The 15,112-nt window shown below is 30.0% G+C and overlaps 1 protein-coding gene across 1 annotated transcript in view; it reads left to right on the top strand.

Moving 5' to 3' along the window:
- Positions 1-15,112, top strand: part of LOC107438948 (rhomboid-related protein 2) — a 303,078-nt gene that overhangs the window by 280,454 nt on the left and 7,512 nt on the right. Inside the window, exon 6 of the mRNA XM_043042883.2 lies at positions 10,502-10,714. Within this exon, the coding sequence (XP_042898817.1) occupies positions 10,502-10,714 (213 nt within the window). The remainder of the gene's footprint in view (positions 1-10,501; positions 10,715-15,112) is intronic.

Below are 15,112 nucleotides of genomic sequence, written 5' to 3'. Positions count from 1 at the left end.
ACACCGATTTGTCAATTAAATTAACATACATCTGTTTTTCAATTAACGAGTGTCGCTTAGTCAGTTAATTAAACATACATTGTCAGTTAATTTAACAACCTACAATGAAATTTAAATTTTTTTTTCTTTAATATCTTCTGAGATGTAATTAACTTTCTACTGTTTTAAATTGATTTCTTCAGAAATCAATTTAGCCACACATGCTTTCATCATTTTAATTGCTATTCATTCTTGTTTGAAATTCAATTAACTTATATAATGAAGATCTTTACTTAAATTTACACTAGTAAATTAACATAACTCAATTTCGTTGATTAAACCACACACATTCATAACATTATTTCAGATGTTATCTTTCATTTTGTTGGATAACTTTTGAGGCGTTACGATCATCACATTTCCTTTACACAAGCATTATTTAAAACATCTCTTTCGGAAGCTTTTGAAGCACAATAAACGTTTAATACAATTAAAATAAATTTAACCACACACATTGGTAACATAGCTCAAGTATGTTCTAAAATTAACATTTATCAATTCTCTCTTACACTAATCAACGAATACAAGTCAACTTCACATATCAATTCATTAAAGAGATGTTAACTTATTACATACGAAAACAGGCACACACAAAAAAACTACTTTTTGTTATGTCAGTTTATTTTAAACGCATAACTATTTCTTTGCTAATTTTTGAAAGCTTATCAATTTAGAAAGTAATGAATCAATTGAATATACTTTAGAACGTGAAGGTGACAAACTATGAATATTCTGCTTCCTTTATCAGCTATTTCTCAAAACAAAAATTAGAAGATTGCAGTATAGGTGTCGGCTTGTCCATCCCACATCCGATCTTTGATCTCGGGTTGGGTCCTGTCTCAGGGCCTTTGCCCTTAAAACTGTAGGATGGAATGTTTTGCTTCATACAGTTTGTTTCGATTCAACCTAAATTCATAAAAGAGAGGAACTTTTTAGTAATAGCTACTTTTGTTATCGTCAAATTTAATATCTGCTGCTAATTGTTAGTAGTGTTCTGAAGCTAGTTAAAGTAGTATACATACACTCCTATACATAGGTCATTATCTATCTACTGCACCTAGTTAGTATAGTATTTCCAACTATACATAGTCTGTATCCATCTACTGCTGTATCTAGTTTGTATAGTATTCCCTACTATGCATAGCCATTATCTACCTGCTGCTAATTATTAAGTATTCACTACTTTAATGACAATTAAGTATTCACTATTATACATAGTTAGTACCCATCTACTGCTGTATCTAGTTAGTATAGTATTTGAATACTATTATACATAGTCAGTATCTATCAACTACTGTAGCTACCTGGTATATTATTCACTGCTACACATGGTTAGTATATATATACTGCTGTAGCTAATTATCTATATACTGCTGTAGCTAAGTAACTGCTGTAGCTAATTATAGTATTCACTACTATACATGGTGAGTATCTACTTGTGTAGCTAGTTAATAGTATCAACTATTGTATAGTTAGTATCTGTTATTATAGATTTTATACAACATGATGTAATGAAGAAAGATTCCCTTTAAAAGTTTAAATATTGTCCAATCCATAGGTTTCGCGGAGTTATGGACAAATATTCTGAGTGGGTTAAAATTTTTGAAAAGATTTTTAGGTTTCTTTTCTTGCACCAAATAGAACACATAAGAATTTTTAAGTTTCATTTTAATTAGAAAGAAAACAATAAGGAAGACACATTATTTAGGTGTAAAACCGATGATGGATTTTGTAGATACATCAATGTGTTTTTATATTGCGTAAAATTTTTTATTATTAAATTTATTGCATTATTTAAAGCTACTATCAGATATTTACCCTTGGTTAAAGTTCCAATGTTGTCTCAATTAGAATTTTTAAAAAAGAGAAAGAAAAAAAAAAGAAGAAACGTATTTGTTATCATCTGGAAAACAATGGATAACTAAAAGTGAAAGGAATAGTTATTGGATTTAAAATAAAAATATATAAAAACTATTCATTTTAAGTTTGCATTTTAATGTTTTAGTTGTTTCTATTGAACATGTATTGTTTTAAACTCATTATAATGTATTTTTTTTAAACCCATTATAATGTATTTTTTATGTATATTTACAAATAAAACTGAAGGTCGTCTAAGAATGAATTTCTAGATTGAGTGGCCCTCACACCTGTAATCAATCATGTATTTCCATCAAAAAAATTATAAAACTCTTTGAGCAGTTCTAAAAAAATATATAACAAAAGAAAATATTTTACAAATCTACAATTAATATCTTTTTGCTGTATATTCGTTTTTTAATTTTGATGCAACGTAGTTCTACAGAAATGTTTATTTCTGCGTTATCGTTTTATTTTAAAACGACCTTCTAAAAATTATATTTCTCTTTCTATTTTAAGTTATCGTCTGCTAATTTTGAAGCATAATTAAAAAAAACAATTTAAAAAAATTTTATTTAAAAAACGCAAATTAGCTTTATTTCGACCACTTTGCAATATCTTTTCCACCACCCTTCACCTTCCTATCCCAATTTGTCCTGTCTTTTTTTTATTTATTTTTTTTAATCTCAACTTATGAAAAGAAGTTATCTTTTGGAGCAAACGATTTTATATCAACTGAACTTTTGGAATCGTTTTCTTAATCTTTTCTAGTCCTAATATATTTCGCTAGAAAAAAGGCAAAAAAAAAAAAAAAATAAATTATTATGGGTTACTTTAACGAAAATAATTTTATCACTAAGCATACAGAATTACACTTTTAATGAGCATGAATTTTAAAAAATGATCATAACAAATTATTTCTTTAAATAACATAAAAATTATTTTTTTATTACCAGTTTCATTTTTTAATGAATATAACACAATCTGAACATTAACGAACGAACGTAAAAAAATATGTTAATGAACATAACGAATTTCACTTTCAATTTACATAAATATTTTTGAGAGCAACAAAATTTTAACATGAATGAATGTTGTAACAAATTATTATAATTAGGATAACTAATTTTGAAATTGATAAACGCAGCGTTGTTTTAATGAACAAAACCTCATTATAGAGTGGCAAAAATTTATTAATTTTTTCCCTTTTTATTCCATACGATAAAGATATTTTACAAAATCATTACCGTACATTACCTAAATACGTAAATTGAATTGCTTTATATTCAACCTTTAAACAAAAGCATAAATATTTTTTCCTTTATGCAATAATTGAAGAGACACTATGATTTTTCTTTTAGGGGGAGGCAAAAACTGTAAAATGTCTGTCCTTGTATATAGATTGCATAGAGCAGGTCGATAGCCAGAGGAAATGAGGGCACTGCTAAAAGAAAACCGCAACCCCCCCCCCTCTCTACCCGATATAAAAACTAAATAAAAACAACTATGTTTGGGTATGTGGGTGGAATTTTTTATTGGATTCATTCCTATATTCCCGTGGGAGAAGTTTTGGAGGCAACGAAAGAATATTTGATGGGATGGAATTGCTCTTTCTTATCCGGAATGCCCGTGTTCGAATCATCCCACAGCACAATGATCCTCCTGGTTTGGGGAGGAATTTCTAATACGTTTGGTTTGCCTCTCAAAGCTATTCTGTACAAAGGCGTAGGCTCCGCGGAGTTAGGCTATGTCCGAAAAATGTATTGCTTGCTATAAAAGGATTTCGCGCGTAGAAAAATGTCTTGGTCGGACATTTTTTTTTTTTTTAGGTACATAAAGTTATTATTATCTCCTAGAAAGTGATTTAGGTTTTAGTTTTTCTGTTGCTTGTCGGAGAAATCCATGAGGATAATTCGACTTTTGATTTTAAAATTTTGTTTGTCTTTTTGTTTATAAGGAAATTTTATAATGATAATTTGGATCATTTCAAAAGTAAGCCCTTTTTTTGTTCATTATCAGATTTCGTTTTTTTTTCTTTTTTTAAGTATTTTATGACAATTTCTATTTTTATTTCAAAAATCCATTTGTCGATACGTTTCTTATCAGGAAGTTTCATAATGATGATGTGAGTTAGTTTTTCTGTTTGCTATCAGGAAAAATGTGTAGTATTACTTACACCAAAATTTAATTTTATTTTTATTTATTTATTATTTTATTGTTATCAAGATATTCAATAATAACAATTTGGATTATTTCAAAATTTTATCGTTTTTTCTTCTTTTTTTTTTTCATTAAAGTATTCCATAATGAGGATTTCAAAATTCCATTTGTCTATATGTTTATCAGGAAGTTTTTTTTGAGGACGATTTAAATTAGTTTAATAAATTTTATAAGTTTTTCTGCTTATTACCAGGAAAAATTTGTATTTACTTCAAAACTTCACTTTATTTTTATTTACTTATTATTTTATTGTTACTCCATAATGACAATTTCGATTATTTTAAAAAAAATTGGAGTATTTATTCATTTGTTTACTTTCGTAAGATATAATACATGTTATTTAAAAATTTCGTGTTATTTTATCAAAGTATTCAGTATCTTTCTTATCAAAGAACATAAGTTTTTGATGGCAATTTGGGTTAGTTTAATTCATTTTATTACTTTTTCTGTTTCTTATCGGGAAAAATTTGTACTTCTTCTGAAACCATTTTAAATAATTGCGCAGTTTTGTGAATATCATCTTAATTAGTAACAATATCTTAAATTATTTTTGTAACAATATTTTTTTTAAACAGATTGGCGTAATATTATTATTATTTTTATCTGCGTTAAACATACTTCATTTTTGCACCAGGGCAAAGAAAACAAGATCACTTTGTGATACTTATGCGGCTACATTTAGGGCAAGGGCGTCTCCTTATAGTGTGGGGGCTGACGTCATCTTGTGAGTCAGTGGTAGTGTCAGCGCCCCGACCGATCACTCCTTTGCCTGTTGGGGGTGTACAATAATTTTATTTCTTGCTCAACTTGTAGATTGAAGCAGTCCGATATTTGGATTTCATTATCAAGTGGTTTTTGGAGAGAGATTCGACTGCCGGTCTCCTTTGGGAAGAACCGTAAGCCATACGATGACGCACTCGCGCTCTTTCAAGGATAGACCCGTGATTTAATGTGGATTCCCATATGCGGATGTGTGTTTCCATGGGATCGCGTAGAAATGTGTATTATGTTATAAAATCTTCATGAATATAATCTTTAGATAATTATGTAAGCTTTATGAATGTCATTGCCACAACCAACATTGATTTCAAATATTTTGCTTCTTTTTTTTCCCCTTAAATTTTGTTTTATCTTTTCTTTTTTTTATATAGTTCGTTTTATAAATATCACCTTTTTTCCGCTATATAATTTGAATTCCATTTGCAATAAGAATGCATCAATGTTTTTTTTTTTTTTTATTTATTTATTTTTACTCAAGAAATCACTCCAGGAGACCACACTGATCCAAATGGTCACCCACCCACTTACTGACAGCAGCCAGTGATGCTCGACTTTGGTGCCCTACTGGCGACCGTATCTTTACGATCAGTCCACTGTGAGACCACGATGATATAGAATCCACTGCTAACACTATTGAATCTAAGACAGATGATGTTTTGGAATCTTTAATGTGGTAGATTTCTGGTATGTTTCAAAAGTTTTCATTGATTTAGATTTTTTAAAATCCTCCTGAATAAATTATCAAAATTTTTCTCTTATTTTTTTAGAACATAATTTAAAATAATTATTGGTAAAAAAAATTACATGTACAAAAAATTTAATGAAAGAAAATGCAATATTAATTTTATATAACACATAAAAAATAAGTTTTGGAAGAGGTAAATTGATATTGAGTTATAAATATCTATCTCATTGTNAGCTTTATGAATGTCATTGCTTCAACCAACATTGATTTCAAATATTTTGCTTCTTTTTTTTTCCCTTAAATTTTGTTTTATCTTTTCTTTTGTTTTATAAGTTCGTTTTATATATATCACCTTTTTTTCCGCTATATAATTTGAATTCCATTTGCAATAAGTCTGCATCAATGTTTGTTTTTTTTCGTCTAAAGACTTATGATACTTAATTGTAAATTTAGTAGCAAAACCAAGACTGTATGAAAGCGGGCTTTTTAGATTTATGCAAAACTCATTCTATATTATCACCGTCATTGAACATCCGTCCCAATTTTGGGTTTACGACTACTAATGTTCAACTCCGTATCCTTGTAATTTTGAACCCAATCCAGAAGACGAGGAAACTCCCAGATCAGTACCCCCAAAGGTATGATTTGTTGTGGGAATCTGGATTTACGTGCATCAGTCACCATTTACTACACGGGCAGTTTTCGGCCGTCGGGGATCGAACCCACGACCTCTTGGACATGGACCCAGTGCCCTACCAACCAGGCTATCCCGGCCCCGAAACTCATTCTATGTACCTTTCTCGAAACACAAAAAGTCTTATTTTCATATAACGTGTTTGGAAAAAGTCGCGGTGGCTCAAAAGAAAAGCAGCGTTCGCCTCCCAATGAAGTGACCGAACTTAATGTAACGCAAATGCGGATTAATTCCATTAAAAAGTCCTCGAAAGCCTTAGTCTGCCGTAATGCTAATCCAGCAGTTCCGTTGCCTTCTGAGTTTGGTTTAAAGTTACAAGGCTAGAAGTTAATTCGCAAACCCAAAAATGTGTCTGTTGTTCAACTCTGTGTATTAAATAAAATTTTTTTTAAAAATCTTTTTTCTTATATATATAATAACAAATCATTACGTTCGATTTGTTGTTTATTACACAGACATTTATTCCTTAGAATTTTTAAAAAACTCGTCTGATTATTTTTTCAGTGTTGGATTTTAAATTATTTTTTAAATGTTTTATACTATCTAACAATACCCCCTTAGCGTTCTCGAATTCTTCTAATTTATAACGTGCTTTATTTAATAGTTCGCCACAATCTAACTTGAAATAAGTAACGAAATAAGCAATATCTTTTGATACACTTGAGCTATGTTTAATCAATTAAAGTCTACTTAATTGGTTAAATTAAGTTAATTTGATATTTGCTGTCATTGAATTCTCGGCATTTATTCTAGCCATTAATAAAACTAATAGAAGTTATAAAAAAAATTATTATGCTCAGCCTATGAGTTAAAAGCGGCTATAAGAAAAAAAAAGACCTAGAAATTTCAAAACCAATAAATGCTAACGACCCGTCTTGGGTTATTTCGGGTGCTTTTTCTTTAAAGCGGCGAAGGAAAAAAATTGTCTTGCATACCGCAAAGCTAGAAAATGTTTTCCGTTGTCTGTCTGCCTGGACTTAATTCTGCTGGTGCTTCCTGGAAAGTAAAATAATAATAAAAAGTTAAGTTTTTTTTTTCTTCTCTTTATAATGGTCGTAACTAAATCAATCTTACCAATCGTTATGCAGAAAGGATATCTAGTTTGAAAGGAATCTTTTTAATTTGTCGCCAAGGGACATGAGTCTTCATATGTATACGTTCTCGTCCGACGTCGGATTTGTCACTTGGGAATTTGCATATCAATTAAAGGCGCATATTATATTTCAGTGATATATAAAGCTTCTAAGCGAGCGTTTATTAAATAATTGGCTTCTAAATTGGTGATTTGAATGAATGATTCGAATAATGATTTCACTAGGTTTAAATTGCTTGTATCTTCTTATTAAATACAAACGAATTCGAATCAGTATAATAATTAAAATTGAATTTTATTTATTCTCATTAAGCCTATTCAATAGTTCTTTGAGTTGATTTGGATTAATAATTCGAATTTGTTGATTTTAAATTGAACAAAATAATCTGTATTCAAATAGTTTGCATCATTTATTACAATCCGTTGACTCGAATCAGTTGATTATAGCTTGTTGATTGTAAGAGGATTATTATAATTTATTAATTCGAATATATTACATTCTGTTGATTCCAATAAAATAGATTGATCTTATCAATTTGTTACAGACTATTGATTTGAATCAATTGAAAATTATAGATTTATCTTGCCTGTAGAGTCAGATTTCGAATTCTGTATAATTTGGGGGGAGGGGGAGAGTCTCTTCTGACGGCTCACTTCGGAATCAGAAATGCTTATGTGCAATAATTTATTTTTCACAACTTTTACGCATAATTTTATAAAAAAAAAGTAAGCTTGGTGTACACACTTTAATAAAAATAAGTTCAATACACATAATTCAATAAAAATAAATTCAATACACATAGTTTAATAAAAGATAAGCTTAATGCACATAATTGAATAAAAAATAAGCTTAATACACACAATTTCATAAAAATAAGCTTGATGTACATAGTTTAATAAAAATACACATAATTAAATAAAAAATAAGCTTAATATGTACAATTTAATAAAAGTAATTTCGATGCGCATTATTTAATTTTAAAAAAAAATCAATTATTCAGTTATTCCATGAATGCGGATTTGAATTAAAAAAATTTGAAACAGATACGATTTGAAGGAAATTAAAATAACGAAATAAGAATTTCAATTTGAGCAGAGTAATCAAAATTCATGAAAGTCAGTCACCCAAAAAGAGAATAAATCCGGACTGTCTTTTTATCTATAAGTTTAGAAACATTGGCCAATTTAGACGCTGCCCTTTGTCATCTTAATTTTGGAAAATCACAAATGGAGAAAATAAGGACACGGTTCGCTTCCGAATCGCCACAAACCAGGATTCACTGACCCAACAGAAATTAGTTTAAAGGACAGCTCTTTTAAATTTGTTCCATTATTGCTACATTTCAGCTGTGAGAAAATAGAGTAATCTTCTAATGTCTATTACGCCTTCGTAAATATAGGCAGGATTGCTCACCGCTGATTTAATATGGAAAATCACAGTAAAATCATCCAGAAATCATTTTTAATTTTCATATTTTATAAGCGTGCACTTTTGCTCTGCAATATAAGAATTTATTAACAGCAAACATCAATATTTCACAATATTTTACGATCTAGCTTACGTTATTTTATTTTTCTCAATATTTTCTTTGCCCAAATGGAACTTATCAATATTCATGATAATACTGCATTGGATAACAGATAAAAATTATTTTTCGCTGTTCATAATTATTATCGTACATTTGATATTTAGCATAAGAGGTATTCTTAATATAGCTTGAGAATACTTTTTTTTTTTTCTTCTTTTGTTCAAATATCGTTATCGTGATATTTAGAAGATACCATTATTTTACGATAAATCGTCAGTATTTAAGCATTATATATAGTTAAGAAAAGTTTTTGAAGTATATGTTTAAATTCGTATCAGTTTTAGTTTTATGGTTTTGTAAAATTGGTATGACAGCTCCCCAGTCCGTTCTGAACGTAACATAATTAATATTTTAGTAAAAAAAAAAAAAGTTTTCTTTTAAAAAGAATCTAGAAATCGGGAAGGGGTGAAAATAATCCCATAATCTATGGATTCATAGAATATTTTTGTCAATAACTACAAGTTAATAATAATTATATCTAATAATTATAAATTTTGTCAATAATTATATATTTTGTCAATAATTTGTGTGATGATTAAAATCAGTTCAGATCTAACACAATTAACATTATTGAATAGGAAGATAAAACATTAAATAAATCTTACGCGATATTCAAAGTCTTGAATAAATCTTAAAATAAATGTTAATAATAGTGTTAAAATAGTGTTTATTTTATGGTTTTTCATAATGTTTTGTTGCTTCAAACTGCAGTAATTGATAAAACTATCTAAAAATGACATAATGAAGCTATTCTCAGGTAGAATAAAATGAGGCAAAAAAAAAATATTTAAAAAAAAAAGAATAAAAATTAATCATAATGTACCGGAATGTTATGATATTCATTTATTTTAATCCTTTTCGTTTATTGTTATACCTGAAATGAAATTAACTTTAAAATATATGAAAAATTCAACATCTCAGATTCCAACATTCTAAGAAACTGGTACCATGCAAAAGAAAACCACACGTCACACCGTTGGCACTCTTTTAGAACGATTTCATTGTCCATAATCTTAATTTATATAAGAACAATGTCCACTCTTCAGTCACCAACAGTCCTGCCACGCGTGATATTGGTTCAATAATGGAGAAAGTGCGCCACGCTTGACTAAGCCAATACTTCGCGCCAGGATCACGCGTGGCAAGAGCGTCAGCAGAAGTCAGTTGATAGAAAATGGCTGACCACGGTGATTGTTCTTATTGTTCTGCTTCCTCAAAGGTCGGAAGAGCTGATAGCCATCGAGATGTTGTTCGAAACAATGGGATGGATCGGCAATTTTCCAAATTTCGCGATGAACTTTATGGATTACTGGACCTTTAAAATTCTAATGTACTTCCAGAATTAGGTATTTTGAGTTATTAAATAGAAGAGTTCGGAAACTCGAAAAGTTCGGTCTTGATTCTTATTGGGAGTTCGTCTAACTTCGGAAGTTCTATCAGGTTCGCTGCAAACTTGCTCCTCCTTTAATTTAATCAATGTGATTTATTTGTTTTTTGAAGATGTGTATTGTTTTGTTAATTTTAGTTTCTTTTGCTTATTTTAGATGAGCGGGAAAAGAACCCGTAGCTTTCGAATCGCTGTTCAACACAGAGATAGAGAAGAGTTGCTGCGGGACAGGGAAAGAGCCCTGTTCCACAGTATGGTAGCCAAGATAGCTCATCATTTTCTGGCTGATGACAGAGACAGGAAATACTATGCAGACAGATATACTTGCTGTCCACCACCTCTATTCGTTCTTCTGGTTACTTTGGTTGAGGTAAGTTCAGTATTCATTCAATCTTTTTGCAATCAAGTATTGTCTATACTTAATATATTAAGTATTGTCAGTTAAGTAAGATAACGCCTAAAATATCACGTTATCAAATAATAACGTTTGGTTTTGTACAGTAAAGATTTAATTTTCTCAAATACGTTAAGAGTATCAAAAAAAAATTTTCTTTTTGAGAAAAATCAATCCATTAACTATTACTACTACAAGCAAAGATTTCACTATTTGAAACACCTAAAAAAAAAAATAATAATAATATTTCCTTCAAATGCTTGGCTTTTTCTTGTCAAGTCTGGCACTTCAAGTTCGAGTTACAAAATTGAATCGATAATTTGTAGCTACTCAAGAAAAAATCAATAGGAAAATTTAGACAAATTATACAATCAAAACCTTTATTTGCATTGTTAGTAGATGAACAAAGACTTATTCACCGAAGTGCACTAATAAATAGACAAGTCATTGTAAAATGTTCGTTTTTATTACAATACACAATAGCTTTTTTATTACAATTCTCAAGAAATTGAAATTAACAGTGATGGGATGCGATAGTTGGGCTGATCTTCCTCTGGAGCGTGTCTGATTCCAATAAAGAACATGTCGGATTCATCTTGATGATCTTTCCGGGGCGGCAAGACAAAATTCAGCGTCCTGTAAATCCTGACGTGAGTGGCACGTTCTGTACGCGTGCCCGTAATAAGTGGCGTGCAGTGGCGCGAGTCTCGTTCATTAGCACTAATTCCTTTTGAGAAAATCCATGTCTTGAGGAGGTCCGTCTTTTGTGTGGGGGTTACCGAGCGGAAAAGGGTGTCGGCCATAATGTCACAAATGGAAAGATTCTGAAGGCGAAGGTCAACTGAGTTGTAGAGTCATTCCATGGCGACAACTTGACTCTTCCTTAATTTATTTACTTTTTTTTATCGATTTACATCGTAAAAAAAAAACCCTGAAAATTAACCTAAAACTTTGTAAATACGTGTCATTGACTCTGTGGTTGAATTACGAAGGTAGTTAAGTTTTACAGAATTACTCCATTACCATATCTCATAATTGACTAAGTACAGTCAAATTAGTTGTGTTTTATGTCGTATAAAAGGCTTTTGTTCTTTTTAACTATAAGCAATGTTTCATATGACTGTAGGAAAAATAACTCAATACCGCGACTGAAACTCTTCATGGCTACGCTGGAATAAATGGAGACGCTGTCATTAAAGAATGATTCATTAAAAACATAATTGCAGACTAACAATTTTAAAATTCACTGAAGTTCTGAGTTCGATCCCTACCGGCCGAAGACTCTCCGTGTTGTAATTGGTGACTGATGCACGTTAAATCTGTCGAGTTACAAAGTCCTTCATGTTCCCATAACAAATCATACCTCTGGCGTTACTGATCTAGGAGCTTCCTCGTTTTCTGGATTGGTTCAAAATTACAAGGCTACGGAGTTGAACATTGGTAGTCGTAAACCCAAAATTGGGTTGGCTGTTCAACGACGGTTGTAAATTAAAATAAAATCTATCATATATGATGTACGTTTTATCTTAACTTCGTTGGCTTGTGAAAAAAACAATTTGTTGCAAATTTTAAAGAAAAAAATATGCTTCAGAAAAAAAAGAAAAAAACTAGTCCACATTGAATTCGCTGTATTGTGCTGTTTAACTTTAAACAAAGCACAGAGATTGAGTTTCCCAGAAACATTTGAAACTCGTATAATTTTTTTACACCATTTCGCTGACATTTCCCGCCCACGTGACATAATTAACACTGTATTAGCCTTCACCAGAATGATCACTTTTTATCTGAGGTTCGTGCCCAACGGTATATTTACACCGCGACCACCCGCGTGTGTTTTGAATAGTCTAAAAAACTATTGTACCGTGTTGTTTCTGTGGCGACTTCAATTAAGGCGTGTATCCGCAACAAATCGAAATTACGAGTATTGTGGCACGCCTGGCTTCAAGCAACGCGAGGCACTCAACAAAAATTGATTTGCCACGACCAAAATGCAAATAGAATCAGAAAAGATTTATTTATTTTTGGGTATGATCTTAGTATTTAAATTTTATAACTGTACGAATGTGTAGTAAATATTAGAATTTTAAAAAAAAGCACTTGAAGAAAATTAGAAGCAAGGTTAAACACTTTCTTCCATGGCCATAAATTTCGCTTAAACATCGGCTATGACTTGCCTTTTAAAGCTAGAAAATAAAGTGCTTTCAAAATATCGTTTAACATATTCTTCATGACCGATGTGTTACTTTAGTGAGTTTCATAATATTCACTAAAATAACGCATATGTTTTTGAAGTTTGAAAATGTAAGTGCTTGACACGTTTCGTGAGGTATTGGCTTGTCAAACTCTACAAAATCGGCTGTAAGAAGTTATGAGACAATCACCATAAACATTAGAAAAATAAATACAATATAATAATAGAAAAAGTTTATTTTTACTAAATCTTATAGTAAATTTTAAGTTGCAAATCGCGTCGCGAGAATTTTTTTTTATCTCTAACCTTTATTTGTAACTTCAACAAGGTCTAATGCAAAATAGTTCAATTGTCAGTTCAGTTAAAGTTTGTTCAGCCAGTGTATATTCAATTAAAAGCTTTACAAGTTCAGATTGAACAAAACGTTCGAAAATTTTGTTTCATTCTTTTGTTTGTTCCAAACCACTGTTTTTTGGTGAAATATCTCATTCTGTAAGTGTCATCTCTTCATTCCTACTACACACGCTATATACAATTTATTTATTAGATTGTCAGGAAAATTTCGACTTTTAAACTCNTTTTTTTTTTTAAATGTGTTCAAGGTTATCACCTCGGTAATACATTTTTAAATTCATAAGCGATGTATCCTATAGAAGTGAGCACTTTTGTGCCTTGTTTATGCGGACATTTAAACGCAAATTTATTTTGTAAAAATCAGGCAAATCTGTTTTCTCTGCTTTTTAGTATTACATAATCAAGGATAATGTAGTGTAAATACATACCTATAAAGACTACGTCATACATGGTGGGGTTAGATTAAATAGTACCAAGAAATAAAGATCCAAACAACAGAGGCGCGAAATATTTTCCCAACAAAATAACTTTCGTGCGTCCCAGCTACCATTGAAAATTTTAAAGACTTAACTTAGTTAAAAGCATTTTAGCGATTAAAACGATAGGACTTAAATATATTTTTTTAAATTATTAGCATCAATGCTAAATTGGAATCTCAGCCAAATTTTTACGTCGCCTAGTTTACGGATGACAAAATATGCAGGTATTGAATCAGAACAGTTGACTAACCTTCCAAAGAGACCGCGACTATCCAGAAATAGTTAAAAGACGTCCTAGAAAGGTCTATGAGACGTCTAAGAGGACGACGTCAAAGGAGGAGGGGCCCTTGAACTTGGCCGATGCCTTGGCTGATATCCCGTTAAGAAATTTTAAAAAGGCTCGGAGAATTTTCTCCTGATTTACATTTGGCAACATTGTAATACAATCGACATTATCTAAGAGCTGCTTAGATGAGGAGATGAGTTAAGTTGTTGAGGCAAGTTGCCACATTTCGCTTCTCGTTGGTCTCTAACCAGTGAAATCATAATTCTATCTAATCAGATTTTTTAATTCGATTCTAAAATACTGATAAAAAATTAAATTTAGTGCAATTAAATTTCTGTTAATTAAAAATAAAACACAATTTGTGTGTTAAAAATGTGTTAGTTGTCATGTATATTACTTATTTTCTACAATTTAATCTGGTAACATTTTAAACGTTAATCGATATTTATTGTTTAGTCGTGAAGAATTTAGTGAAAGAACATATTGAGAGACATTTGAAAAACAATAATCTGCTGTTTTATGTCATATTATGATCGGTTTCATAATATTTGCAAGAATCATAATGTAAAGCACCCTTTATTTGTCAAAATTTGAAAAAGTTTTAATGCACTTCCTATAGAAAAAGTTAAGCTTATTTTATTTTAGAAATATATTCTTTTATACAAGAAAGTTTTCCATTCAACAAATAAAATGATTTACGACAGAAAAATATTTATATTAAGCAATTTCTTATAAATAATGTGATTTTTCTTTACTTAAAATAAAAACGTAACATAGAAAAAATAACACAAAAAAGTTGAAATTTTAATCACACCATATAGTATGGTTTAATAAATTTTATTAAGGAAAAAATAGGTGCAGTAATAATTACATTAATTATTTTTAAGTTAATAACTAAACTAAGCATACTAAATAATTGAGCAAAAAGTTAATATTTAATTAAATTAATGTAACACTATTAACATTAAAATTTCAATATTAAAATTAAATTAACATACTATAACAATTTTAAAATTAATTAATAATATTGAAATTAATTAATAATTATTTAAATTTACAAATAT

Source organism: Parasteatoda tepidariorum, chromosome 5 (assembly GCF_043381705.1).
Source record: "Parasteatoda tepidariorum isolate YZ-2023 chromosome 5, CAS_Ptep_4.0, whole genome shotgun sequence".
In the NCBI taxonomy this organism is placed as follows: domain Eukaryota; kingdom Metazoa; phylum Arthropoda; class Arachnida; order Araneae; family Theridiidae; genus Parasteatoda; species Parasteatoda tepidariorum.
The sequence above is the reverse complement of the archived record's forward strand: the minus strand, read 5'-3'. Positions and strand labels throughout refer to the sequence as shown.